The following is a 25877-nucleotide window of genomic DNA, read 5'->3' on the forward strand; positions in this document are numbered from 1 at the left end:
CCTTCTCCGTGACTCCAGGGGAGGGGTCGAAAGGGGCTCCGCGGCAGTCGCCCCCTCCCCACCGAGGGCGCCCTCAGGCCGGGGCGGACGGCGGCGCCCCTGGGGCGTCGGCCAGCCCCGCGTGGGACTCCAGGCCCGCGTCACGCCCTAAGGGCGCCCCCGCCGGAGGGCAGCCCCGCGTGCCCCCCGCCACCCCCAAACCAGGGCGGGGCCGCCGGGGGCGGGGCCTGCGCGGGTTTAAAGCTGGAGGCGCCCGGCGCGGGCACCGCGGCGAGCTGAGGGACTGCGATTGGAGCGCTGCGGCGCCGTCTGGTCAGGTGGGGCCGCATTCACAAGCCTGGGGGGGTCTCGCCCCGGCCAGCAGGGGCTGGGGTGGAGGCGCGACGCACCTGGGGGTAGCCGGGAGTTCAGGGTCCGTGAGAGCAGGGCGCTGAGGCCCGGCTCCCTCCCAACTAGCCAGGGTGGGCGAGGGGCGGCGTCCCGCCCGTCGGCCCCCAGCTCCCCGCCCCTGCGCAGGTGGGAACGCTGAGGTTCCCCGCCTGGGCGTGGGAGACGTGGCCCGCCGGGCAGGGGTCTCGCCTGCCCCGCGGTTTCCGGGCGGACGGGTGCGCGCCTGGGTGGGGCCCTGCAGGTCCGGTTCCTCCTGCCCGGCCCCTGCCTTTCAGGGCGGGGGGCGTTTGCCGCTGGAGCTAGTCCAAGGGCCCAGGGCGCTCGGCGGTCGGGTTGGCAAACCGACAGGGTGGACGGGCTTCTGGCCCCGTGCTGGGTCAGGGAAGCCAGCACTTACCCTCGGAGGGAGCTCCCTGCCGTTGGGGAGGGTGGCCACAGGGACCCCTGCGTGGCGCCAGCCCCAGGCCCTCTGGAGGCGGGGGCGGGAGGGGCTGTGCGGCAGCCTCCCGCCTCCCAGCCAGGCTTCTGTCTGGCCCCTCATCTCTGCTCCCTGCACCCAGTGCAGGTGGGCGGGATCTGCTGCCTGGTGCGGGCCAAAGGCCAAGGTCACTGCCTCCCTGTGCCAGCCCAGGGCACCTGGCCATTTGGTTCTCTTCTTATCAGGTCCTGGAAAAGGAAGTGGCAACCCACTCCAGTATTCTTGCCTGTAGAATCCCATGGACAGAGGAGCCTGGTGGGCTACAGTCCATGGGGTCCCAAAAGAGTTAGATGTGACTGAGCAACTAAACCTTACCAGGTTCAGGAGGACAGCCAGCGAGCCCGTCTGTGACCCCAGCCCAGACTGGTGTGCTGCCCTGGGGGGAGGGCGCTGCCCCACCCTCCTCAAGAATTGTCCTCCTACTTCTTGTCCCCTGGGGTCCCCTGAAGGGGGCCTGCACCCAGGAAGCCCCAGAAGGGGTCCTTCTCTCAGATTCCCGCTCCAGTGCTGGGACTCTGTCGGCCCCTCGCCCAGCTGCAAGAACACCTACGCCTTCTGCCGCCACTTCCCAGGACACCTGAGACTGGTCTGCCCAGGGCCCCCACTCCTGAGGCCCCGGACACCCCTCATGCACCCAAATCTGTCTCTCTTGAGCTCCGGACCCCTCTGTCCAGCTGCTTCCACGAGGTCCCCACTTCAGATTCCAGGCCCCCACTCCCAGGCCACTCTCACGTCCTGCCTGATATGGGATCCGGGGGCTCAAACCAGCCCCAAGGTCACTGATGGCCAAGCAGGCCTCGGTCCAGCTGCAGTCACCAGCCGCCCCTGACTGGCCCCATGGCCAGCAGGCCACAGCCCTCTCCCTCTCAGAGCCACCTCTGTGCTCTGAGGTCCTCTTGCTCCTCTGGGCCTCCTTTCTGGCCACTGGCGCTCCCCGACAGCACCGCCCACAGGGCCCACCGGTGGCCCCTGACCCTGTGGCCCAGAAACCCTCCCCTGTTTGCCAGTGGTGAGGTGCCCCCTTCCCTCCCACCCTGGTCCCTGCCGGACGGCAGCTGACAGGCGCGGCTCTGGCTGCCTGTAGCCCTGTTTCCCGGGCCCCTCTGGCTAGCCCACACTGTCTGAAGCCAGCCCCAGAGCGAGGCACATGGTATGGGGGAGCGGGCTGGACCCTGGGCGGGCGGGCAGCAGGGCTCCTGGCAGCGAGTGACAGGCTCAGGGATCGGCCTTGGGGGGCTCCTGGGGTGGAAGGCGAGGAGGCTGGGGACAGGGGACAGGCTGGCCCACGGTGCTGGCAGGAGATGAGGGCACCACAGTCACAGCAGGTCCTGAACCCCACTGCCCAGGCGCCGTACTCCTCGTCCTGGGGAGCCGTGTAGGAGACGGAGGACCGGTCCCGGCCCCTGCTGCCACTGTGAGTCGGGCCAGGGGCATGGGGCCCACGGTCTCCTCTCGGTGACCCAGTCCTACTCCCCTCGCCCGCCCTCACCCTTGTCCGAGTCTCCTCTCTCTGGCTGCGGCTTTGCTGCCAGATGGGCCGGGAGGAGCCCCCTGCAGCACTGGGGCCCAACCCCGCCTTACAGTCCCTCCTCCTGTGGCGAGGTCTGCTCCCCGGCTGGGAGGGTCACCCTTCTTGCACATCTCTGGTTCCTGGACCTGTGTGGCACCCCGGCTGTGAGCTGGGGCAGCTCGGAGCCTTCAGAGCCCCTCACCATGGAGCCCCCTCAGCCGGCCCTGCCTGTGGAGACCCGAGCCTCTCCCAGTCACTCAAAGCCTTTAGTAACCTTTCCCAAAGCCTGGATCTTAACCACCCTCCTCTCCCCTTACCGGATGCCTTTGTCCCATCTTCTCAAGGGCCTGATACTACGCCCCGAGCACCCGCCCTCCATGGCCTGCTCACCTTGGGAGAGCTGGACCGCGGCAGTGCTTCTTGGACACTGGCCAGTGGCAGCGGCCGAGGGAGCAAAGATCCAGGCCAGGCCTCCATGTCTGCCCAGTCCCGGCACGAACTCAGACTCAGGGCAGCAGACCAGCTGCTGTGCCACTGGGCGCTGGGCCCCACATCTAGATGGGGAAGGAGGGAACAGGCTTTTGCCCCGGGGTGGGCCCAGCTGTGGGGCGTGAGGGGCTGAGCAGAGCTTAGGGTCCAAGCTCTGCAGGGCTGGGGTGGGGGAGCTGCTCCCAGGCAGTGGCTCTGGGGCACCGCAGAGCTTGAGGCTCCTTGTGAGTCCACTAGGCACAGTGTTCAGGAGGTGCTGGAGGGTCTGGGCTTTGGCTGTGGTCAGGGTGAATGGGGAAATGTCACCAGAGAGGAGGGGCCCCACACCCAGTGACCCAGAGGTCAGGTAGGTTGAATCTGAAATGCATCTGTCCGGTGTGGTGGCTGGAGCTGAGGTCACCTGAGCGAGCTCACCTGCAGAGTGGGCCAGGGTGTGAGGGGCTCTGGGAAGTTGGTCAGGAGGTGAGGATGGGTGTAACCGGGCCCAGGACTGAGGGTGTGGTTCTTTGGAACGTGGGTGTGGACTGGCCCCCGGGCATCTGGGCGGCTTCGAAGCACAGAATTACTCTCCCACAGTCAGGGTGCCAGGGTCTGGGATCCGCACGTCAGCATTTGCTGTTTCTGGGGCCTGAAGCTGCGTGGCCCATCTGCCTCCCTCACGGGGCATCCTCCCCACATTTGTCTCCTGTGAGGACACTGTCATGTTGGGTTAAGGCCTCCCTGCACCAGTGTGACTGCGCCCTAACCTATAACGTCATCACATCTGCAAAGATCCTGTTTCTAAATAAGGTCACAGTTGCAGGTGCTGGGGGTTAGGTCTTGGTTAGGTCTTAGACGTGCCTGCTGGGGAGAGGTGACCGGCCAAGCGGTGGAGGAGGGAGGTGTATGGTTGTGGTGGGGCAGAAGGGTCGGCACTTGTCACCGCCACTCAGGGGACTGGGGCCACAGCTGTCGGCTGAGGGGGACGGCCATGGAGGTGCAGGGCACTGAGCAGCAACCAGGGACCAGCATGGCCGGGAGACCCGAGCCTGGCCCCACCCGTGGCACCAGCACCCCAGCGTGAGCTCTGGGTCCTCCTGGGCTGCCGAGGCCAGGCGTGGGCACAGAGTGGCCATGGGCCAGGGGACACCGGCAGGCTGAGGCGGGATACCCGGGCAGGTCAGAGGATGGGGATCTGGCTGGGAAGCCCAGTGGGGAGCCAGGAGGGAGCAGAGGCCTGAGCAGCAGGGGGTCAAGGTGGGGAGGCTGTGGAGGGGTCGCTGGGCAGGGAGCGGGGAAGAGCACCGGTGGTGGAGTCTGCTCAAGGGGTGGTGGGGCAGGGATGGGCCCTGAAGGAGACGGGAGGAGTCTGGAGGCCAAGGGGGCCGGGAGGCCAAGCCCCTGCACCGGGACCCCCAGAGGAGTGGGACGAGGGTGTGGCCAGAAGATGGCCTGTAGGACAAGGCAGACCCCGCGACACCCACAGGCTGTGCTGGGGTCCCAGTGCTCCCGTGGCCCCACCTGGGACCCAAGGGTGAGAGGAGGGGCTAAAGTTGGAGGCTGCCCTTCCTTCCTCAGGAGGGCTGGTGGCTCTAGAGGTGGGTTCAGGGTGTGGGGTGGACCTCCCACCTGCCTGGGCTGTTGCAGGGCCTCTAACAGAAGCTTTCCACCCCGCAGGGAACAGAAGTGGTCCTCGCTGAGTTCTGCAAGATGAACGGCCACGCCTCTCCTCCTCATGACCTTCTAGTCATCGGTGGCACCGGGCCAGCTGCTGTCTCCAAGACCGTGAAGGCCGTGCTGGGAGCTGGCACCCCATCTGTGCCCCAGGCCAGGAGCATCGCCGGGGTGTGGGTGGAGGCCTCGGGCCAGGCCCAGGGTCTCTATGCTGCCATGAAGCAGGGTCTCCTGCCCTCCGGGCTTGGGCTGGCTCTGCTGGAGGCTCAGGCAGCCACAGGGGGCCTGGTGGACCCCACGCAGGGCCAGCTGCTCCCCGTGTCTGAGGCCCTGCAGCAGGGCCTGGTGGGCTTGGAGCTCAAGGAGAAGCTGCTGGCTGCCGAGCGTGCGGCCACTGGGTACCCTGATCCCTATGGGGGCGAGAAGCTGGCCCTCTTCCAGGCCATTAGGAAGGAGGTGGTAGACAGGGCGCTGGGGTGGAACTGGCTGGAGGCCCAGCTGGCCACTGGGGGCCTGGTGGACCCCATCCGGGGGGTGCGTGTGGCCCCCGAGCTGGCCTGCCAGCAGGGCCTCCTGGACCAGGAGACGTGGCATGGGCTGTCAGAGCTGGGGCCCGGCTCGAGCGCCCTGGGCTTCCTGGACCCCAACACACTGGAGCAGCTGCTCTACCGGGAGTTGCTGGGCAGGTGTGTGCAGGCGCCCAGCACAGGGCTGGCCCTACTGCCCCTCAAGGTCACATTCCATACCCTGGGTGGGGCTGTGAGCTTGGCTGAGCTGCTGGAGGTGGGGATCTTGGACAAGGAGACAGCCCAAGGCCTGCGGGAGGGCCGGCTGGCGGTGCCAGATGTGGGTGCCCGCGCTGAGGTGCGGCGTTACCTGCAGGGCACTGGTGGTGTGGCTGGTGTTGTCCTGCTGCCCGCAGGGCACAAGAAGAGCTTCTTCCAGGCCGCGGCAGAGCACCTGCTTCCCACAGGTGCTGTGCTTCTGCTCCTGGAGGCTCAGGCTGCCACCTGCATGCTGGTGGACCCAGCCACTGGCCGGCAGCTGCGGGTGGATGAGGCGGTTCGGGCAGGCCTAGTCACCCCTGAGCTCCACAGGCAGCTCCAGGTGGCAGAGAAGGCAGTGACGGGCTACCACGACCCCTTCAGTGGCACCCGCGTTCCCCTTTTCCAGGCCATGAAGAAGGAGTTGGTGGACCAGCCTCTGGCGCTCAGGCTCCTGGACGCCCAGCTGGCCACGGGCGGGCTAGTGTGTCCTGCCCGCCGGCTCCGGCTGCCCATGGAGGCTGCCCTGCGCCTCGGCTGCCTGGATGAAGAGACTCAGCAGCACCTCTCGAGGGCTGCTGGCTTCTTGGACCCCAGCACGCACGAGAGCCTCAGCTACGGGCAGCTGCTGGCCCGCTGCGTCACTGACCTGGAGACGGGGCTGGCATTCCTGCCCATCTCAGCGGGGAGCCCTGGGGAGGAGCCCCAGGGGCCCCCGTTCATCGAGCACAGCACCCGGCAGGTCTTGAGTGCTGCCACGGCCACCGTCTCTGTAGGCAGGTTCCAGGGCCGGCCCACGTCGCTCTGGGAGCTGCTCTTCTCCGAGGTGGTCCCTGTGGAGCAGAGGGTGATGCTGATCCAGCAGCACAAGCACGGGGCCCTCTCAGTGGAGGAGCTGGCGGCTGCGCTGAGGGCCACCCATGAGCAGGCTGCAGCCACTGCCAGAACCACCTTTGCTGGGCTCAGGGTCCCCGTGACTCCGGGAGAGCTGCTGAGAGCGGAGATCATCAGCCAGGATGTTTATGAGCAGCTGGAACATGGCCAGACCACGGCCCAGGACGTGGCCAGCCTGGACTCAGTGCAAAGGTACTTGCAAGGCACTGGCTGCATCGCTGGCTTGCTGCTACCTGGGTCCCAGGAGCCCCTCAGCATCCACGAGGCTTACAGGAAGGGGCTTCTCAGGCCGGGCACGGCACTCATCCTCCTGGAGGCACAGGCAGCCACTGGCTTCATCATTGATCCCAAAGAGAATAGGAGATACTCCGTGGAGGAGGCGCTGAGGGCTGGCGTCATCGGGCCTGAGATGTTTGCCAAGCTGCTGTCGGCCGAGCGCGCTGTCACCGGCTACACCGACCCTTACACCGGGCAGCAGATCTCCCTCTTCCAGGCCATGAAGAAGGACCTCATCGTGCGTGAGCACGGCATCCGCCTGCTGGAGGCCCAGATCGCCACGGGCGGCGTCATCGACCCCGTGCACAGCCACCGCGTGCCCGTGGACGTGGCCTACCAGCGCGGCTACTTCGACGAGGAGATGAACCGCGTGCTGGAGGACCCCAGCGACGACACCAAGGGCTTCTTCGACCCCAACACGCACGAGAACCTCACGTACATGCAGCTGCTGGAGCGCTGTGTGCATGACCCCGACAAGGGGCTCTACCTGTTGCCACTTAAAAGCGCACGGACCCTGCTGGCAGATGAGGCCACCCGGCAGGCCTTCCGGAGCCTGCTGCTGTCGGTGCAGCACGGGCGGTTCCAGGGACGGAGGGTGTCCGCTTGGGAGTTGGTCAACTCGGAGTACATCAGCGAGGCACGCCGGCGGTGGCTGCTGCAGAGCTTCCGACAGCACCAGGTGTCCCTGGAGGAGGTCTCGAAGCTGCTGGAGAGGGAGGTGGAGAGCCAGGCAGACGTCGCCCTCCCCACACTGCGGGGCCGGGTGACCGCCTGCCAGCTCCGGGAGGCTGGTGTCGTCGACCAGGAGGTCCTGGGCCGCGTGCTAGCGGGGACGCTCAGCCCTGAGGCCCTGCTCTGCACAGAGAGTGTCTGCAAGTTCCTGTGCGGCTCAGGCGCCGTGGGTGGCGTGCTCCTGCAGCCCTCTACCCGGCGGCTCAGCCTCTACCAGGCCATGAAGCAGAAGCTGCTGGGGCCAGGAGTGGCCCTGGCTCTGCTGGAGGCCCAGGCAGCCACGGGGGCCATGACCGACCCCCACAGCCTGGAGACCACGTCCTTGGATGAGGCTGTGCGCCGGGGGCTCGTGGGGCCAGAGCTCTACAGCAGGCTGACCTGGGCTGAGTGCGCTGTCACGGGCTTCCCGGACCCCTTCTCTGGAAAGCTGCTGTCCCTGTTCCAGGCCATGAAGAAGGGCCTTGTCCCTGCGGAGCAGGCCATCCGCCTCCTGGAGGCCCAGGTGGCCACGGGCGGGGTCATTGACCCCACCAGCCACCACCACCTCCCCATGCTCGTGGCCTTGCAGCGTGGCTACATTGACCAGGAGGTGGTGTTGGCCTTGTCCGACTCCAAGACCTTCCCCACGCCTGACGGCAGGGGACACACTAGCTATGCCCAGCTTCTGGAGCAGTGTGTAAGGGATGAGGCCTCTGGCCTTCACTTTTTGCCCCTGCCGGAAAGTGCCCCTACGGTCCCCACGGATGAGCAGGTGCAGAAGACCCTGAAGGCCATGCAGGGGGCTGAAGACGGCACGTCCCTCTGGGAGCTGCTGGAGTCCTGCCACTTCACTAAGGAGCAGCGGAGGGGCTTCCTGGAGGACTTCAGGGAGGGGAGGATCACGACACAGCAGCTGCAGGCGGCCGTGCAGAGGCAGGTGCAGGAGGCAGAGCTCTTGGCGAGGGCCCATGTCACACTGCCCGGCCCCCGCGGCGGGGTGCCCGCCGTCTGGCTGCTGGATGCTGGCGTCATCACCCGGGAGACCCTGGAGGCGCTGGCACAGGGCATGCAGTCGCCTGCCGAGGTCGCTGAGCAGCCGACGGTGCGGGCCTGCCTCTGGGGCACGGGCTGTGTGGCCGGGGTGCTGCTGCAGCCCTCAGGGGCCAAGGTGAGCATTGCCCAGGCTGTGAGGGATGGCCTTCTGCCCGCTGGCCTGGGGCAGAGACTACTGGAGGCCCAGGTGGTGTCTGGCTCTCTTGTGGATCCTTTGACCAACCAGAGACTGTCGGTGGAGGAGGCGGTCAAGGCTGGCCTGGTGGCCGGGGCACTGAGTGAGCAGCTCCAGCAGGTTGAGAGGGCAGTGGCAGGGTACATGGACCCCTGCTCGGGAGGCTCCCTCTCACTGTGGCAGGCGGTGGAGAAAGGGCTCGTGCCTCGGAGCGAGGGCCTCCCACTCCTGCAGGCGCAGCTGGCCACAGGGGGTGTGGTGGACCCCGTCTATGGGGTGCACCTGCCCCAGGTGGCAGCCTTCAGGCTCGGCCTCCTGGATGAGCAGACAAGCAGTACGTTGACCTCAACGAATGAGGACAGCAAGTTCTTCTTCGACCCAGGCACACGGGACAAGGTGACCTACGGACAGCTCAAGGAGCGCTGTGTCCTGGATGCCGACACTGGCTTGTGGCTGCTGCCACTCCCCCAGGACATGGTGCTAGAGGTGGATGACCACACAGCAGTGGCCCTGAGGGCCATGAAGGTGCCAGTTGGGGCAGGGAGGTTCAGAGGGCTCAGCATCTCACTCTGGGACCTGCTGCATTCAGAGTATGTAGGGCTCCACAAGCGGCGGGAGCTGGCAGCACTCTGCCAGTCTGGGAGGGCCACGGCCCTGCGGCAGGTGGTCACTGCGGTCACCACCTTAGTTGAGGCCTCAGAGAGACAGCCCTCACAGGCCACCTTCAGGGGTCTCCGGAAGCAGCTGTCAGCCAACGACCTGTTCAGGTCCCAGCTGATCGACAAGAAGACGCTAGATGAGCTGAGTCAAGGGAAGAGGACCGTGCAGGAGGTGGCAGAGATGGACCACGTGCGGCGGTACTTGGAAGGGGGTAGCTTCATCGCCGGGGTCCTCATCCAGGACACCAAGGAGAAGATGAGCATCTCAGAGGCTCTGAGAAGAAACGTCCTGCGGCCAGGCACGGCCCTGGTGCTGCTGGAGGCACAGGCGGCCACTGGCTTCCTCATTGACCCTGTGGAGAACTGCAAGCTGACTGTGCAGGAGGCGTTCGCGGCCGGGATGTTTGGCAGGGAAACCTACCAGAAGCTGCTGTCGGCCGAGCGCGCTGTCACCGGCTACACCGACCCCTACACTGGGGAGCAGATCTCCCTCTTCCAGGCCATGAAGAAGGACCTCATCGTGCGCGAGCATGGCATCCGCCTGCTGGAGGCCCAGATCGCCACGGGCGGCATCATCGACCCCGTGCACAGCCACCGCGTGCCCGTGGACGTGGCCTACCAGCGCGGCTACTTCGACGAGGAGATGAACCGCGTGCTGGAGGACCCCAGCGACGACACCAAGGGCTTCTTTGACCCCAACACGCACGAGAACCTCACATACATGCAGCTGCTGGAGCGCTGTGTGGAGGACCCTGAGACAGGGCTCTACATGCTGCAAGTCGTAAAGAAAGGAGAAATCTATGTGTACATTGATGAAGCCACAAGGCAAGCCCTGCAGTCAAAAACTACTGAAATGCTCGTGGGCATGTTTGCCCAGCAGGTGGTCTCCTTCTGGGACCTGCTGTCCTCACCGTACTTCACGGAGGAAAGGAAGAAAGAGCTTGTCCAGGGGTACAAAGCTGGGAATGTCAGCTTAGAGCAGCTGCTGAAGGTCATCACCACAACGGTCGAAGAAACAGAACAGCAAAACAAGGGCATCAGGCTGGCAGCCATTGGAGGAGAGGTGACGGCTGCAGAGCTGTTTAACTCAGGAATCATTGATAAGAAGACACTGGATGCGCTACACAATGAGGGAGCGGGGGGAAAGGACCTCTGCTGCCTGCCGCACGTGAAGGTCTACCTGGAAGGCAGCGGCTGCATCGCAGGGCTGACCATGCCCTCCACCCATGAGGTGCTGAGCTTCTATGAGGCCAGCAGGAAAGGGCTTATCCCCGCGGGATTTGCAGCCCACCTGCTGGAGGCTCAGGCGGCCACGGGATTCCTGCTGGACCCCCACAGCCACCAGAGGCTCTCCGTGGATGATGCTGTGGCCACTGGCCTGGTGGGTGAGGAACTGCAGGAGAGACTCCTAAATGCTGAGAAGGCCGCCAGGGGATACACAGACCCAGACACAGGACACACCATGTCCTTGTTCCAGGCAATGCAGAGGAAGCTGGTGAAACGGGAGTTGGCGCTCAGACTGCTTGAGGTGCAGGTGGCCACGGGGGGCATCATGGACCCGCAGCACCACCACCGGCTTCCACTGGACGCTGCCTACAAACGCGGCTGTCTGGACCAGGACACGTACCCACTGGTGGCAGAGCAGAAGTGTATGAATAAACGGTTTGTGGATCCCAACACTCAGGAGAAGGTGACTTACCAGGAACTGCAGGAGAGGAGCCGCCGAGATGAGAACACCGGCTGGGCTCTGTTCCCAGTACTCAAGGATGAAGAGGAATCCCAGTTCATCGATGAGACCACTAGACGAGCGCTTGAGGCTGAGCGGGTAGAAGTGATAGTGGGGCGGTTTAAAGGCCACAGGCCATCAGTCTGGGAACTGCTGAATTCTGAATACGTGACAGAGGACAAAAAACTAGAGTTAGTACAAAAATACAAGAGGGACACAGCACATGCATTAGAAAAGGTGGTAAAAGTGATCTTTGAGATAATCAGTGAGAAAGAAAAGAACAATAAGCAGCTATGGTTCAGAGGTATCAGGAAACAGATCACAGCTTCTGAGCTGCTGACTTCATCCATCATAAGCAGGGAGACGCTGCAGGCCTTGGAGTCCGGGCAGGCCTCTGTGGATGCTGTCACAAAGAACGAGGTGGTGAGGCGATACCTAGAGGGCACCGGGTGCATCGCGGGCGTGCTGGTCCCCGCCAAGGACGAGCCCGGGCGCCAGGAGAAGATGAGCATCTACCAGGCCATGTGGAAGGGCGTCCTGCGGCCGGGCACGGCCCTGGTGCTGCTGGAGGCGCAGGCGGCCACGGGCTTCGTCATCGACCCCGTGCGCAACCAGAAGCTGTCCGTGGAGGAGGCGGTGGCCGCGGGCGTGGTGGGCGGCGAGCTCCAGGAGAAGCTGCTGTCGGCCGAGCGCGCGGTCACCGGCTACACCGACCCCTACACCGGGCAGCAGATCTCCCTCTTCCAGGCCATGAAGAAGGACCTCATCGTGCGCGAGCACGGCATCCGCCTGCTGGAGGCCCAGATCGCCACGGGCGGCGTCATCGACCCCGTGCACAGCCACCGCGTGCCCGTGGACGTGGCCTACCAGTGCGGCTACTTCGACGAGGAGATGAACCGCGTGCTGGAGGACCCCAGCGACGACACCAAGGGCTTCTTCGACCCCAACACGCACGAGAACCTCACCTACGTGCAGCTGCTGCGGCGCTGCGTGCGCGACCCCGACACGGGGCTCTACATGCTGCAGCTGGCCGGCCGGGGCTCCGCCCTCCACCAGCTGGGCGAGGAGCTGCGCGCCGCCCTGCGCGACACCCGCGTGACGCTGGGCGCGGGCCTCCCGCGGGGCCAGCCCGTCTCCGTGTGGGAGCTCCTCTTCTACCGGGAGGTGTCCGAGAGTCAGCGGCAGGACCTGCTGCGCCGGTACCGGGCGGGCTCGCTGACCGCGCGGGAGGTGGGCGCCGCCCTCGCCTCGCTGCTGGCCGAGGCCGAGGCTGGGGTCGCGCGGCCCGGCGCCCCGGACCCTCGGGGGGCGCTGCGTGCCGCCACCATGGAGGTCCGGCTGGGCCGCCTGCGGGGGCCCGCGGTGCCCGTGTGGGACGTGCTGGACTCCGGCTACGTGAGCGCCGCCACGCGGGAGCAGCTGCTGGCCCAGTTCGGGTCGGGGACGCTGGGCTTGCCCGCGCTGACCCGCAGGCTGACCACCATCATCGAGGAGGCTGAGGCGGCCCACGGGGCCGAGCCCGCCCTCTCCCAAGGGGGCGGGGCCTCCGGGCAGCGGGCCGCCGCGGGACCGTGCCCTGGCCAGGACGCCGACGCCGCCACCGACGCCGCCAGGGCCCTGCTGGAGCAGGCCCTGCGCGCCGCCACCATGGAGGTGCGCGTCGGGCGGTTCCAGGGCCGGCCCGTCTCCGTGTGGGAGGTCCTCTTCTCCTCCTACCTGAGCCAGGCCCGCCGGGACGAGCTGCTGGCCCAGCACGCGGCCGGCGCCCTGGCCCTGCCCGCCCTGGTCGCGGTCCTCACCCAGCTCATCGAGGAGACGGAGGAGCGGCTGAGCAAGGTGTCCTTCCGGGGCCTGAGGCGCCAGGTGTCGGCCTCCGAGCTGCACACGTCCGGGATCCTGGGCCCCGAGACCCTGCGGGACCTGGCCCAGGGCACCAAGACCCTGCAGGAGGTGACGGAGATGGACTCGGTGAAGCGCTACCTGGAGGGCACCAGCTGCATCGCGGGCGTGCTGGTCCCCGCCAAGGACGAGCCCGGGCGCCAGGAGAAGATGAGCATCTACCAGGCCATGTGGAAGGGCGTCCTGCGGCCGGGCACGGCCCTGGTGCTGCTGGAGGCGCAGGCGGCCACGGGCTTCGTCATCGACCCCGTGCGCAACCAGAAGCTGTCCGTGGAGGAGGCGGTGGCCGCGGGCGTGGTGGGCGGCGAGCTCCAGGAGAAGCTGCTGTCGGCCGAGCGCGCGGTCACCGGCTACACCGACCCCTACACCGGGCAGCAGATCTCCCTCTTCCAGGCCATGAAGAAGGACCTCATCGTGCGCGAGCACGGCATCCGCCTGCTGGAGGCCCAGATCGCCACGGGCGGCGTCATCGACCCCGTGCACAGCCACCGCGTGCCCGTGGACGTGGCCTACCAGCGCGGCTACTTCGACGAGGAGATGAACCGCGTGCTGGAGGACCCCAGCGACGACACCAAGGGCTTCTTCGACCCCAACACGCACGAGAACCTCACCTACGTGCAGCTGCTGCGGCGCTGCGTGCGCGACCCCGACACGGGGCTCTACATGCTGCAGCTGGCCGGCCGGGGCTCCGCCCTCCACCAGCTGGGCGAGGAGCTGCGCGCCGCCCTGCGCGACACCCGCGTGACGCTGGGCGCGGGCCTCCCGCGGGGCCAGCCCGTCTCCGTGTGGGAGCTCCTCTTCTACCGGGAGGTGTCCGAGAGTCAGCGGCAGGACCTGCTGCGCCGGTACCCGGGCGGGCTCGCTGACCGCGCGGGAGGTGGGCGCCGCCCTCGCCTCGCTGCTGGCCGAGGCCGAGGCTGGGGTCGCGCGGCCCGGCGCCCCGGACCCTCGGGGGGCGCTGCGTGCCGCCACCATGGAGGTCCGGCTGGGCCGCCTGCGGGGGCCCGCGGTGCCCGTGTGGGACGTGCTGGACTCCGGCTACGTGAGCGCCGCCACGCGGGAGCAGCTGCTGGCCCAGTTCGGGTCGGGGACGCTGGGCTTGCCCGCGCTGACCCGCAGGCTGACCACCATCATCGAGGAGGCTGAGGCGGCCCACGGGGCCGAGCCCGCCCTCTCCCAAGGGGGCGGAGCCTCCGGGCAGCGGGCCGCCGCGGGACCGTGCCCTGGCCAGGACGCCGACGCCGCCACCGACGCCGCCAGGGCCCTGCTGGAGCAGGCCCTGCGCGCCGCCACCATGGAGGTGCGCGTCGGGCGGTTCCAGGGCCGGCCCGTCTCCGTGTGGGAGGTCCTCTTCTCCTCCTACCTGAGCCAGGCCCGCCGGGACGAGCTGCTGGCCCAGCACGCGGCCGGCGCCCTGGCCCTGCCCGCCCTGGTCGCGGTCCTCACCCAGCTCATCGAGGAGACGGAGGAGCGGCTGAGCAAGGTGTCCTTCCGGGGCCTGAGGCGCCAGGTGTCGGCCTCCGAGCTGCACACGTCCGGGATCCTGGGCCCCGAGACCCTGCGGGACCTGGCCCAGGGCACCAAGACCCTGCAGGAGGTGACGGAGATGGACTCGGTGAAGCGCTACCTGGAGGGCACCAGCTGCATCGCGGGCGTGCTGGTCCCCGCCAAGGACGAGCCCGGGCGCCAGGAGAAGATGAGCATCTACCAGGCCATGTGGAAGGGCGTCCTGCGGCCGGGCACGGCCCTGGTGCTGCTGGAGGCGCAGGCGGCCACGGGCTTCGTCATCGACCCCGTGCGCAACCAGAAGCTGTCCGTGGAGGAGGCGGTGGCCGCGGGCGTGGTGGGCGGCGAGCTCCAGGAGAAGCTGCTGTCGGCCGAGCGCGCGGTCACCGGCTACACCGACCCCTACACCGGGCAGCAGATCTCCCTCTTCCAGGCCATGAAGAAGGACCTCATCGTGCGCGAGCACGGCATCCGCCTGCTGGAGGCCCAGATCGCCACGGGCGGCGTCATCGACCCCGTGCACAGCCACCGCGTGCCCGTGGACGTGGCCTACCAGCGCGGCTACTTCGACGAGGAGATGAACCGCGTGCTGGAGGACCCCAGCGACGACACCAAGGGCTTCTTCGACCCCAACACGCACGAGAACCTCACCTACGTGCAGCTGCTGCGGCGCTGCGTGCGCGACCCCGACACGGGGCTCTACATGCTGCAGCTGGCCGGCCGGGGCTCCGCCCTCCACCAGCTGGGCGAGGAGCTGCGCGCCGCCCTGCGCGACACCCGCGTGACGCTGGGCGCGGGCCTCCCGCGGGGCCAGCCCGTCTCCGTGTGGGAGCTCCTCTTCTACCAGGAGGTGTCCGAGAGTCAGCGGCAGGACCTGCTGCGCCGGTACCGGGCGGGCTCGCTGACCGCGCGGGAGGTGGGCGCCGCCCTCGCCTCGCTGCTGGCCGAGGCCGAGGCTGGGGTCGCGCGCCCCGGCGCCCCGGACCCTCGGGGGGCGCTGCGTGCCGCCACCATGGAGGTCCGGCTGGGCCGCCTGCGGGGGCCCGCGGTGCCCGTGTGGGACGTGCTGGACTCCGGCTACGTGAGCGCCGCCACGCGGGAGCAGCTGCTGGCCCAGTTCGGGTCGGGGACGCTGGGCTTGCCCGCGCTGACCCGCAGGCTGACCACCATCATCGAGGAGGCTGAGGCGGCCCACGGGGCCGAGCCCGCCCTCTCCCAAGGGGGCGGGGCCTCCGGGCAGCGGGCCGCCGCGGGACCGTCCCCTGGCCAGGACGCCGACGCCGCCACCGACGCCGCCAGGGCCCTGCTGGAGCAGGCCCTGCGCGCCGCCACCATGGAGGTGCGCGTCGGGCGGTTCCAGGGCCGGCCCGTCTCCGTGTGGGAGGTCCTCTTCTCCTCCTACCTGAGCCAGGCCCGCCGGGACGAGCTGCTGGCCCAGCACGCGGCCGGCGCCCTGGCCCTGCCCGCCCTGGTCGCGGTCCTCACCCAGCTCATCGAGGAGACGGAGGAGCGGCTGAGCAAGGTGTCCTTCCGGGGCCTGAGGCGCCAGGTGTCGGCCTCCGAGCTGCACACGTCCGGGATCCTGGGCCCCGAGACCCTGCGGGACCTGGCCCAGGGCACCAAGACCCTGCAGGAGGTGACGGAGATGGACTCGGTGAAGCGCTACCTGGAGGGCACCAGCTGCATCGCGGGCGTGCTGGTCCCCGCCAAGGACGAGCCCGGGCGCCAGGAGAAGATGAGCATCTACCAGGCCATGTGGAAGGGCGTCCTGCGGCCGGGCACGGCCCTGGTGCTGCTGGAGGCGCAGGCGGCCACGGGCTTCGTCATCGACCCCGTGCGCAACCAGAAGCTGTCCGTGGAGGAGGCGGTGGCCGCGGGCGTGGTGGGCGGCGAGCTCCAGGAGAAGCTGCTGTCGGCCGAGCGCGCGGTCACCGGCTACACCGACCCCTACACCGGGCAGCAGATCTCCCTCTTCCAGGCCATGAAGAAGGACCTCATCGTGCGCGAGCACGGCATCCGCCTGCTGGAGGCCCAGATCGCCACGGGCGGCGTCATCGACCCCGTGCACAGCCACCGCGTGCCCGTGGACGTGGCCTACCAGCGCGGCTACTTCGACGAGGAGATGAACCGCGTGCTGGAGGACCCCAGCGACGACACCAAGGGCTTCTTCGACCCCAACACGCACGAGAACCTCACCTACGTGCAGCTGCTGCGGCGCTGCGTGCGCGACCCCGACACGGGGCTCTACATGCTGCAGCTGGCCGGCCGGGGCTCCGCCCTCCACCAGCTGGGCGAGGAGCTGCGCGCCGCCCTGCGCGACACCCGCGTGACGCTGGGCGCGGGCCTCCCGCGGGGCCAGCCCGTCTCCGTGTGGGAGCTCCTCTTCTACCGGGAGGTGTCCGAGAGTCAGCGGCAGGACCTGCTGCGCCGGTACCGGGCGGGCTCGCTGACCGCGCGGGAGGTGGGCGCCGCCCTCGCCTCGCTGCTGGCCGAGGCCGAGGCTGGGGTCGCGCGGCCCGGCGCCCCGGACCCTCGGGGGGCGCTGCGTGCCGCCACCATGGAGGTCCGGCTGGGCCGCCTGCGGGGGCCCGCGGTGCCCGTGTGGGACGTGCTGGACTCCGGCTACGTGAGCGCCGCCACGCGGGAGCAGCTGCTGGCCCAGTTCGGGTCGGGGACGCTGGGCTTGCCCGCGCTGACCCGCAGGCTGACCACCATCATCGAGGAGGCTGAGGCGGCCCACGGGGCCGAGCCCGCCCTCTCCCAAGGGGGCGGAGCCTCCGGGCAGCGGGCCGCCGCGGGACCGTGCCCTGGCCAGGACGCCGACGCCGCCACCGACGCCGCCAGGGCCCTGCTGGAGCAGGCCCTGCGCGCCGCCACCATGGAGGTGCGCGTCGGGCGGTTCCAGGGCCGGCCCGTCTCCGTGTGGGAGGTCCTCTTCTCCTCCTACCTGAGCCAGGCCCGCCGGGACGAGCTGCTGGCCCAGCACGCGGCCGGCGCCCTGGCCCTGCCCGCCCTGGTCGCCGTCCTCACCCAGCTCATCGAGGAGACAGAGGAGCGGCTGAGCAAGGTGTCCTTCCGGGGCCTGAGGCGCCAGGTGTCGGCCTCCGAGCTGCACACGTCCGGGATCCTGGGCCCCGAGACCCTGCGGGACCTGGCCCAGGGCACCAAGACCCTGCAGGAGGTGACGGAGATGGACTCGGTGAAGCGCTACCTGGAGGGCACCAGCTGCATCGCGGGCGTGCTGGTCCCCGCCAAGGACGAGCCCGGGCGCCAGGAGAAGATGAGCATCTACCAGGCCATGTGGAAGGGCGTCCTGCGGCCGGGCACGGCCCTGGTGCTGCTGGAGGCGCAGGCGGCCACGGGCTTCGTCATCGACCCCGTGCGCAACCAGAAGCTGTCCGTGGAGGAGGCGGTGGCCGCGGGCGTGGTGGGCGGCGAGCTCCAGGAGAAGCTGCTGTCGGCCGAGCGCGCGGTCACCGGCTACACCGACCCCTACACCGGGCAGCAGATCTCCCTCTTCCAGGCCATGAAGAAGGACCTCATCGTGCGCGAGCACGGCATCCGCCTGCTGGAGGCCCAGATCGCCACGGGCGGCGTCATCGACCCCGTGCACAGCCACCGCGTGCCCGTGGACGTGGCCTACCAGCGCGGCTACTTCGACGAGGAGATGAACCGCGTGCTGGAGGACCCCAGCGACGACACCAAGGGCTTCTTCGACCCCAACACGCACGAGAACCTCACCTACGTGCAGCTGCTGCGGCGCTGCGTGCGCGACCCCGACACGGGGCTCTACATGCTGCAGCTGGCCGGCCGGGGCTCCGCCCTCCACCAGCTGGGCGAGGAGCTGCGCGCCGCCCTGCGCGACACCCGCGTGACGCTGGGCGCGGGCCTCCCGCGGGGCCAGCCCGTCTCCGTGTGGGAGCTCCTCTTCTACCGGGAGGTGTCCGAGAGTCAGCGGCAGGACCTGCTGCGCCGGTACCGGGCGGGCTCGCTGACCGCGCGGGAGGTGGGCGCCGCCCTCGCCTCGCTGCTGGCCGAGGCCGAGGCTGGGGTCGCGCGCCCCGGCGCCCCGGACCCTCGGGGGGCGCTGCGTGCCGCCACCATGGAGGTCCGGCTGGGCCGCCTGCGGGGGCCCGCGGTGCCCGTGTGGGACGTGCTGGACTCCGGCTACGTGAGCGCCGCCACGCGGGAGCAGCTGCTGGCCCAGTTCGGGTCGGGGACGCTGGGCTTGCCCGCGCTGACCCGCAGGCTGACCACCATCATCGAGGAGGCTGAGGCGGCCCACGGGGCCGAGCCCGCCCTCTCCCAAGGGGGCGGGGCCTCCGGGCAGCGGGCCGCCGCGGGACCGTCCCCTGGCCAGGACGCCGACGCCGCCACCGACGCCGCCAGGGCCCTGCTGGAGCAGGCCCTGCGCGCCGCCACCATGGAGGTGCGCGTCGGGCGGTTCCAGGGCCGGCCCGTCTCCGTGTGGGAGGTCCTCTTCTCCTCCTACCTGAGCCAGGCCCGCCGGGACGAGCTGCTGGCCCAGCACGCGGCCGGCGCCCTGGCCCTGCCCGCCCTGGTCGCCGTCCTCACCCAGCTCATCGAGGAGACGGAGGAGCGGCTGAGCAAGGTGTCCTTCCGGGGCCTGAGGCGCCAGGTGTCGGCCTCCGAGCTGCACACGTCCGGGATCCTGGGCCCCGAGACCCTGCGGGACCTGGCCCAGGGCACCAAGACCCTGCAGGAGGTGACGGAGATGGACTCGGTGAAGCGCTACCTGGAGGGCACCAGCTGCATCGCGGGCGTGCTGGTCCCCGCCAAGGACGAGCCCGGGCGCCAGGAGAAGATGAGCATCTACCAGGCCATGTGGAAGGGCGTCCTGCGGCCGGGCACGGCCCTGGTGCTGCTGGAGGCGCAGGCGGCCACGGGCTTCGTCATCGACCCCGTGCGCAACCAGAAGCTGTCCGTGGAGGAGGCGGTGGCCGCGGGCGTGGTGGGCGGCGAGCTCCAGGAGAAGCTGCTGTCGGCCGAGCGCGCGGTCACCGGCTACACCGACCCCTACACCGGGCAGCAGATCTCCCTCTTCCAGGCCATGAAGAAGGACCTCATCGTGCGCGAGCACGGCATCCGCCTGCTGGAGGCCCAGATCGCCACGGGCGGCGTCATCGACCCCGTGCACAGCCACCGCGTGCCCGTGGACGTGGCCTACCAGCGCGGCTACTTCGACGAGGAGATGAACCGCGTGCTGGAGGACCCCAGCGACGACACCAAGGGCTTCTTCGACCCCAACACGCACGAGAACCTCACCTACGTGCAGCTGCTGCGGCGCTGCGTGCGCGACCCCGACACGGGGCTCTACATGCTGCAGCTGGCCGGCCGGGGCTCCGCCCTCCACCAGCTGGGCGAGGAGCTGCGCGCCGCCCTGCGCGACACCCGCGTGACGCTGGGCGCGGGCCTCCCGCGGGGCCAGCCCGTCTCCGTGTGGGAGCTCCTCTTCTACCGGGAGGTGTCCGAGAGTCAGCGGCAGGACCTGCTGCGCCGGTACCGGGCGGGCTCGCTGACCGCGCGGGAGGTGGGCGCCGCCCTCGCCTCGCTGCTGGCCGAGGCCGAGGCTGGGGTCGCGCGGCCCGGCGCCCCGGACCCTCGGGGGGCGCTGCGTGCCGCCACCATGGAGGTCCGGCTGGGCCGCCTGCGGGGGCCCGCGGTGCCCGTGTGGGACGTGCTGGACTCCGGCTACGTGAGCGCCGCCACGCGGGAGCAGCTGCTGGCCCAGTTCGGGTCGGGGACGCTGGGCTTGCCCGCGCTGACCCGCAGGCTGACCACCATCATCGAGGAGGCTGAGGCGGCCCACGGGGCCGAGCCCGCCCTCTCCCAAGGGGGCGGAGCCTCCGGGCAGCGGGCCGCCGCGGGACCGTGCCCTGGCCAGGACGCCGACGCCGCCACCGACGCCGCCAGGGCCCTGCTGGAGCAGGCCCTGCGCGCCGCCACCATGGAGGTGCGCGTCGGGCGGTTCCAGGGCCGGCCCGTCTCCGTGTGGGAGGTCCTCTTCTCCTCCTACCTGAGCCAGGCCCGCCGGGACGAGCTGCTGGCCCAGCACGCGGCCGGCGCCCTGGCCCTGCCCGCCCTGGTCGCCGTCCTCACCCAGCTCATCGAGGAGACGGAGGAGCGGCTGAGCAAGGTGTCCTTCCGGGGCCTGAGGCGCCAGGTGTCGGCCTCCGAGCTGCACACGTCCGGGATCCTGGGCCCCGAGACCCTGCGGGACCTGGCCCAGGGCACCAAGACCCTGCAGGAGGTGACGGAGATGGACTCGGTGAAGCGCTACCTGGAGGGCACCAGCTGCATCGCGGGCGTGCTGGTCCCCGCCAAGGACGAGCCCGGGCGCCAGGAGAAGATGAGCATCTACCAGGCCATGTGGAAGGGCGTCCTGCGGCCGGGCACGGCCCTGGTGCTGCTGGAGGCGCAGGCGGCCACGGGCTTCGTCATCGACCCCGTGCGCAACCAGAAGCTGTCCGTGGAGGAGGCGGTGGCCGCGGGCGTGGTGGGCGGCGAGCTCCAGGAGAAGCTGCTGTCGGCCGAGCGCGCGGTCACCGGCTACACCGACCCCTACACCGGGCAGCAGATCTCCCTCTTCCAGGCCATGAAGAAGGACCTCATCGTGCGCGAGCACGGCATCCGCCTGCTGGAGGCCCAGATCGCCACGGGCGGCGTCATCGACCCCGTGCACAGCCACCGCGTGCCCGTGGACGTGGCCTACCAGCGCGGCTACTTCGACGAGGAGATGAACCGCGTGCTGGAGGACCCCAGCGACGACACCAAGGGCTTCTTCGACCCCAACACGCACGAGAACCTCACCTACGTGCAGCTGCTGCGGCGCTGCGTGCGCGACCCCGACACGGGGCTCTACATGCTGCAGCTGGCCGGCCGGGGCTCCGCCCTCCACCAGCTGGGCGAGGAGCTGCGCGCCGCCCTGCGCGACACCCGCGTGACGCTGGGCGCGGGCCTCCCGCGGGGCCAGCCCGTCTCCGTGTGGGAGCTCCTCTTCTACCGGGAGGTGTCCGAGAGTCAGCGGCAGGACCTGCTGCGCCGGTACCGGGCGGGCTCGCTGACCGCGCGGGAGGTGGGCGCCGCCCTCGCCTCGCTGCTGGCCGAGGCCGAGGCTGGGGTCGCGCGCCCCGGCGCCCCGGACCCTCGGGGGGCGCTGCGTGCCGCCACCATGGAGGTCCGGCTGGGCCGCCTGCGGGGGCCCGCGGTGCCCGTGTGGGACGTGCTGGACTCCGGCTACGTGAGCGCCGCCACGCGGGAGCAGCTGCTGGCCCAGTTCGGGTCGGGGACGCTGGGCTTGCCCGCGCTGACCCGCAGGCTGACCACCATCATCGAGGAGGCTGAGGCGGCCCACGGGGCCGAGCCCGCCCTCTCCCAAGGGGGCGGGGCCTCCGGGCAGCGGGCCACCGCGGGACCGTCCCCTGGCCAGGACGCCGACGCCGCCACCGACGCCGCCAGGGCCCTGCTGGAGCAGGCCCTGCGCGCCGCCACCATGGAGGTGCGCGTCGGGCGGTTCCAGGGCCGGCCCGTCTCCGTGTGGGAGGTCCTCTTCTCCTCCTACCTGAGCCAGGCCCGCCGGGACGAGCTGCTGGCCCAGCACGCGGCCGGCGCCCTGGCCCTGCCCGCCCTGGTCGCCGTCCTCACCCAGCTCATCGAGGAGACGGAGGAGCGGCTGAGCAAGGTGTCCTTCCGGGGCCTGAGGCGCCAGGTGTCGGCCTCCGAGCTGCACACGTCCGGGATCCTGGGCCCCGAGACCCTGCGGGACCTGGCCCAGGGCACCAAGACCCTGCAGGAGGTGACGGAGATGGACTCGGTGAAGCGCTACCTGGAGGGCACCAGCTGCATCGCGGGCGTGCTGGTCCCCGCCAAGGACGAGCCCGGGCGCCAGGAGAAGATGAGCATCTACCAGGCCATGTGGAAGGGCGTCCTGCGGCCGGGCACGGCCCTGGTGCTGCTGGAGGCGCAGGCGGCCACGGGCTTCGTCATCGACCCCGTGCGCAACCAGAAGCTGTCCGTGGAGGAGGCGGTGGCCGCGGGCGTGGTGGGCGGCGAGCTCCAGGAGAAGCTGCTGTCGGCCGAGCGCGCGGTCACCGGCTACACCGACCCCTACACCGGGCAGCAGATCTCCCTCTTCCAGGCCATGAAGAAGGACCTCATCGTGCGCGAGCACGGCATCCGCCTGCTGGAGGCCCAGATCGCCACGGGCGGCGTCATCGACCCCGTGCACAGCCACCGCGTGCCCGTGGACGTGGCCTACCAGCGCGGCTACTTCGACGAGGAGATGAACCGCGTGCTGGAGGACCCCAGCGACGACACCAAGGGCTTCTTCGACCCCAACACGCACGAGAACCTCACCTACGTGCAGCTGCTGCGGCGCTGCGTGCGCGACCCCGACACGGGGCTCTACATGCTGCAGCTGGCCGGCCGGGGCTCCGCCCTCCACCAGCTGGGCGAGGAGCTGCGCGCCGCCCTGCGCGACACCCGCGTGACGCTGGGCGCGGGCCTCCCGCGGGGCCAGCCCGTCTCCGTGTGGGAGCTCCTCTTCTACCGGGAGGTGTCCGAGAGTCAGCGGCAGGACCTGCTGCGCCGGTACCGGGCGGGCTCGCTGACCGCGCGGGAGGTGGGCGCCGCCCTCGCCTCGCTGCTGGCCGAGGCCGAGGCTGGGGTCGCGCGGCCCGGCGCCCCGGACCCTCGGGGGGCGCTGCGTGCCGCCACCATGGAGGTCCGGCTGGGCCGCCTGCGGGGGCCCGCGGTGCCCGTGTGGGACGTGCTGGACTCCGGCTACGTGAGCGCCGCCACGCGGGAGCAGCTGCTGGCCCAGTTCGGGTCGGGGACGCTGGGCTTGCCCGCGCTGACCCGCAGGCTGACCACCATCATCGAGGAGGCTGAGGCGGCCCACGGGGCCGAGCCCGCCCTCTCCCAAGGGGGCGGAGCCTCCGGGCAGCGGGCCGCCGCGGGACCGTGCCCTGGCCAGGACGCCGACGCCGCCACCGACGCCGCCAGGGCCCTGCTGGAGCAGGCCCTGCGCGCCGCCACCATGGAGGTGCGCGTCGGGCGGTTCCAGGGCCGGCCCGTCTCCGTGTGGGAGGTCCTCTTCTCCTCCTACCTGAGCCAGGCCCGCCGGGACGAGCTGCTGGCCCAGCACGCGGCCGGCGCCCTGGCCCTGCCCGCCCTGGTCGCCGTCCTCACCCAGCTCATCGAGGAGACGGAGGAGCGGCTGAGCAAGGTGTCCTTCCGGGGCCTGAGGCGCCAGGTGTCGGCCTCCGAGCTGCACACGTCCGGGATCCTGGGCCCCGAGACCCTGCGGGACCTGGCCCAGGGCACCAAGACCCTGCAGGAGGTGACGGAGATGGACTCGGTGAAGCGCTACCTGGAGGGCACCAGCTGCATCGCGGGCGTGCTGGTCCCCGCCAAGGACGAGCCCGGGCGCCAGGAGAAGATGAGCATCTACCAGGCCATGTGGAAGGGCGTCCTGCGGCCGGGCACGGCCCTGGTGCTGCTGGAGGCGCAGGCGGCCACGGGCTTCGTCATCGACCCCGTGCGCAACCAGAAGCTGTCCGTGGAGGAGGCGGTGGCCCGCGGGCGTGGTGGGCGGCGAGCTCCAGGAGAAGCTGCTGTCGGCCGAGCGCGCGGTCACCGGCTACACCGACCCCTACACCGGGCAGCAGATCTCCCTCTTCCAGGCCATGAAGAAGGACCTCATCGTGCGCGAGCACGGCATCCGCCTGCTGGAGGCCCAGATCGCCACGGGCGGCGTCATCGACCCCGTGCACAGCCACCGCGTGCCCGTGGACGTGGCCTACCAGCGCGGCTACTTCGACGAGGAGATGAACCGCGTGCTGGAGGACCCCAGCGACGACACCAAGGGCTTCTTCGACCCCAACACGCACGAGAACCTCACCTACGTGCAGCTGCTGCGGCGCTGCGTGCGCGACCCCGACACGGGGCTCTACATGCTGCAGCTGGCCGGCCGGGGCTCCGCCCTCCACCAGCTGGGCGAGGAGCTGCGCGCCGCCCTGCGCGACACCCGCGTGACGCTGGCGCGGGCCTCCCGCGGGGCCAGCCCGTCTCCGTGTGGGAGCTCCTCTTCTACCGGGAGGTGTCCGAGAGTCAGCGGCAGGACCTGCTGCGCCGGTACCGGGCGGGCCTCGCTGACCGCGCGGGAGGTGGGCGCCGCCCTCGCCTCGCTGCTGGCCGAGGCCGAGGCTGGGTCGCGCGCCCCGGCGCCCCGGACCCTCGGGGGGCGCTGCGTGCCGCCACCATGGAGGTCCGGCTGGGCCGCCTGCGGGGGCCCGCGGTGCCCGTGTGGGACGTGCTGGACTCCGGCTACGTGAGCGCCGCCACGCGGGAGCAGCTGCTGGCCCAGTTCGGGTCGGGGACGCTGGGCTTGCCCGCGCTGACCCGCAGGCTGACCACCATCATCGAGGAGGCTGAGGCGGCCCATGGGGCCGAGCCCGCCCTCTCCCAAGGGGGCGGGGCCTCCGGGCAGCGGGCCGCCGCGGGACCGTCCCCTGGCCAGGACGCCGACGCCGCCACCGACGCCGCCAGGGCCCTGCTGGAGCAGGCCCTGCGCGCCGCCACCATGGAGGTGCGCGTCGGGCGGTTCCAGGGCCGGCCCGTCTCCGTGTGGGAGGTCCTCTTCTCCTCCTACCTGAGCCAGGCCCGCCGGGACGAGCTGCTGGCCCAGCACGCGGCCGGCGCCCTGGCCCTGCCCGCCCTGGTCGCCGTCCTCACCCAGCTCATCGAGGAGACGGAGGAGCGGCTGAGCAAGGTGTCCTTCCGGGGCCTGAGGCGCCAGGTGTCGGCCTCCGAGCTGCACACGTCCGGGATCCTGGGCCCCGAGACCCTGCGGGACCTGGCCCAGGGCACCAAGACCCTGCAGGAGGTGACGGAGATGGACTCGGTGAAGCGCTACCTGGAGGGCACCAGCTGCATCGCGGGCGTGCTGGTCCCCGCCAAGGACGAGCCCGGGCGCCAGGAGAAGATGAGCATCTACCAGGCCATGTGGAAGGGCGTCCTGCGGCCGGGCACGGCCCTGGTGCTGCTGGAGGCGCAGGCGGCCACGGGCTTCGTCATCGACCCCGTGCGCAACCAGAAGCTGTCCGTGGAGGAGGCGGTGGCCGCGGGCGTGGTGGGCGGCGAGCTCCAGGAGAAGCTGCTGTCGGCCGAGCGCGCGGTCACCGGCTACACCGACCCCTACACCGGGCAGCAGATCTCCCTCTTCCAGGCCATGAAGAAGGACCTCATCGTGCGCGAGCACGGCATCCGCCTGCTGGAGGCCCAGATCGCCACGGGCGGCGTCATCGACCCCGTGCACAGCCACCGCGTGCCCGTGGACGTGGCCTACCAGCGCGGCTACTTCGACGAGGAGATGAACCGCGTGCTGGAGGACCCCAGCGACGACACCAAGGGCTTCTTCGACCCCAACACGCACGAGAACCTCACCTACGTGCAGCTGCTGCGGCGCTGCGTGCGCGACCCCGACACGGGGCTCTACATGCTGCAGCTGGCCGGCCGGGGCTCCGCCCTCCACCAGCTGGGCGAGGAGCTGCGCGCCGCCCTGCGCGACACCCGCGTGACGCTGGGCGCGGGCCTCCCGCGGGGCCAGCCCGTCTCCGTGTGGGAGCTCCTCTTCTACCGGGAGGTGTCCGAGAGTCAGCGGCAGGACCTGCT

The 25877-nt window shown here is 70.2% G+C and overlaps 1 protein-coding gene across 1 annotated transcript in view; it reads left to right on the forward strand.

Annotated features, from left to right (window-relative positions):
* Positions 1 to 232: 232 nt before the first annotated feature.
* LOC122679656 overlaps positions 233 to 25877 on the forward strand; it is a 58131-nt gene continuing 32486 nt past the window's right edge. The window contains 5 exon segments of the mRNA XM_043880534.1: positions 233 to 317; positions 4525 to 13526; positions 13528 to 23781; positions 23783 to 24409; positions 24472 to 25848. Coding sequence (XP_043736469.1) covers positions 4557 to 13526; positions 13528 to 23781; positions 23783 to 24409; positions 24472 to 25848 — 21228 coding nt within the window. The 5' untranslated portion in view covers positions 233 to 317; positions 4525 to 4556.

This window comes from Cervus elaphus, chromosome 21 (assembly GCF_910594005.1).
Source record: "Cervus elaphus chromosome 21, mCerEla1.1, whole genome shotgun sequence".
Classification (NCBI taxonomy): Eukaryota; Metazoa; Chordata; class Mammalia; order Artiodactyla; family Cervidae; genus Cervus; species Cervus elaphus.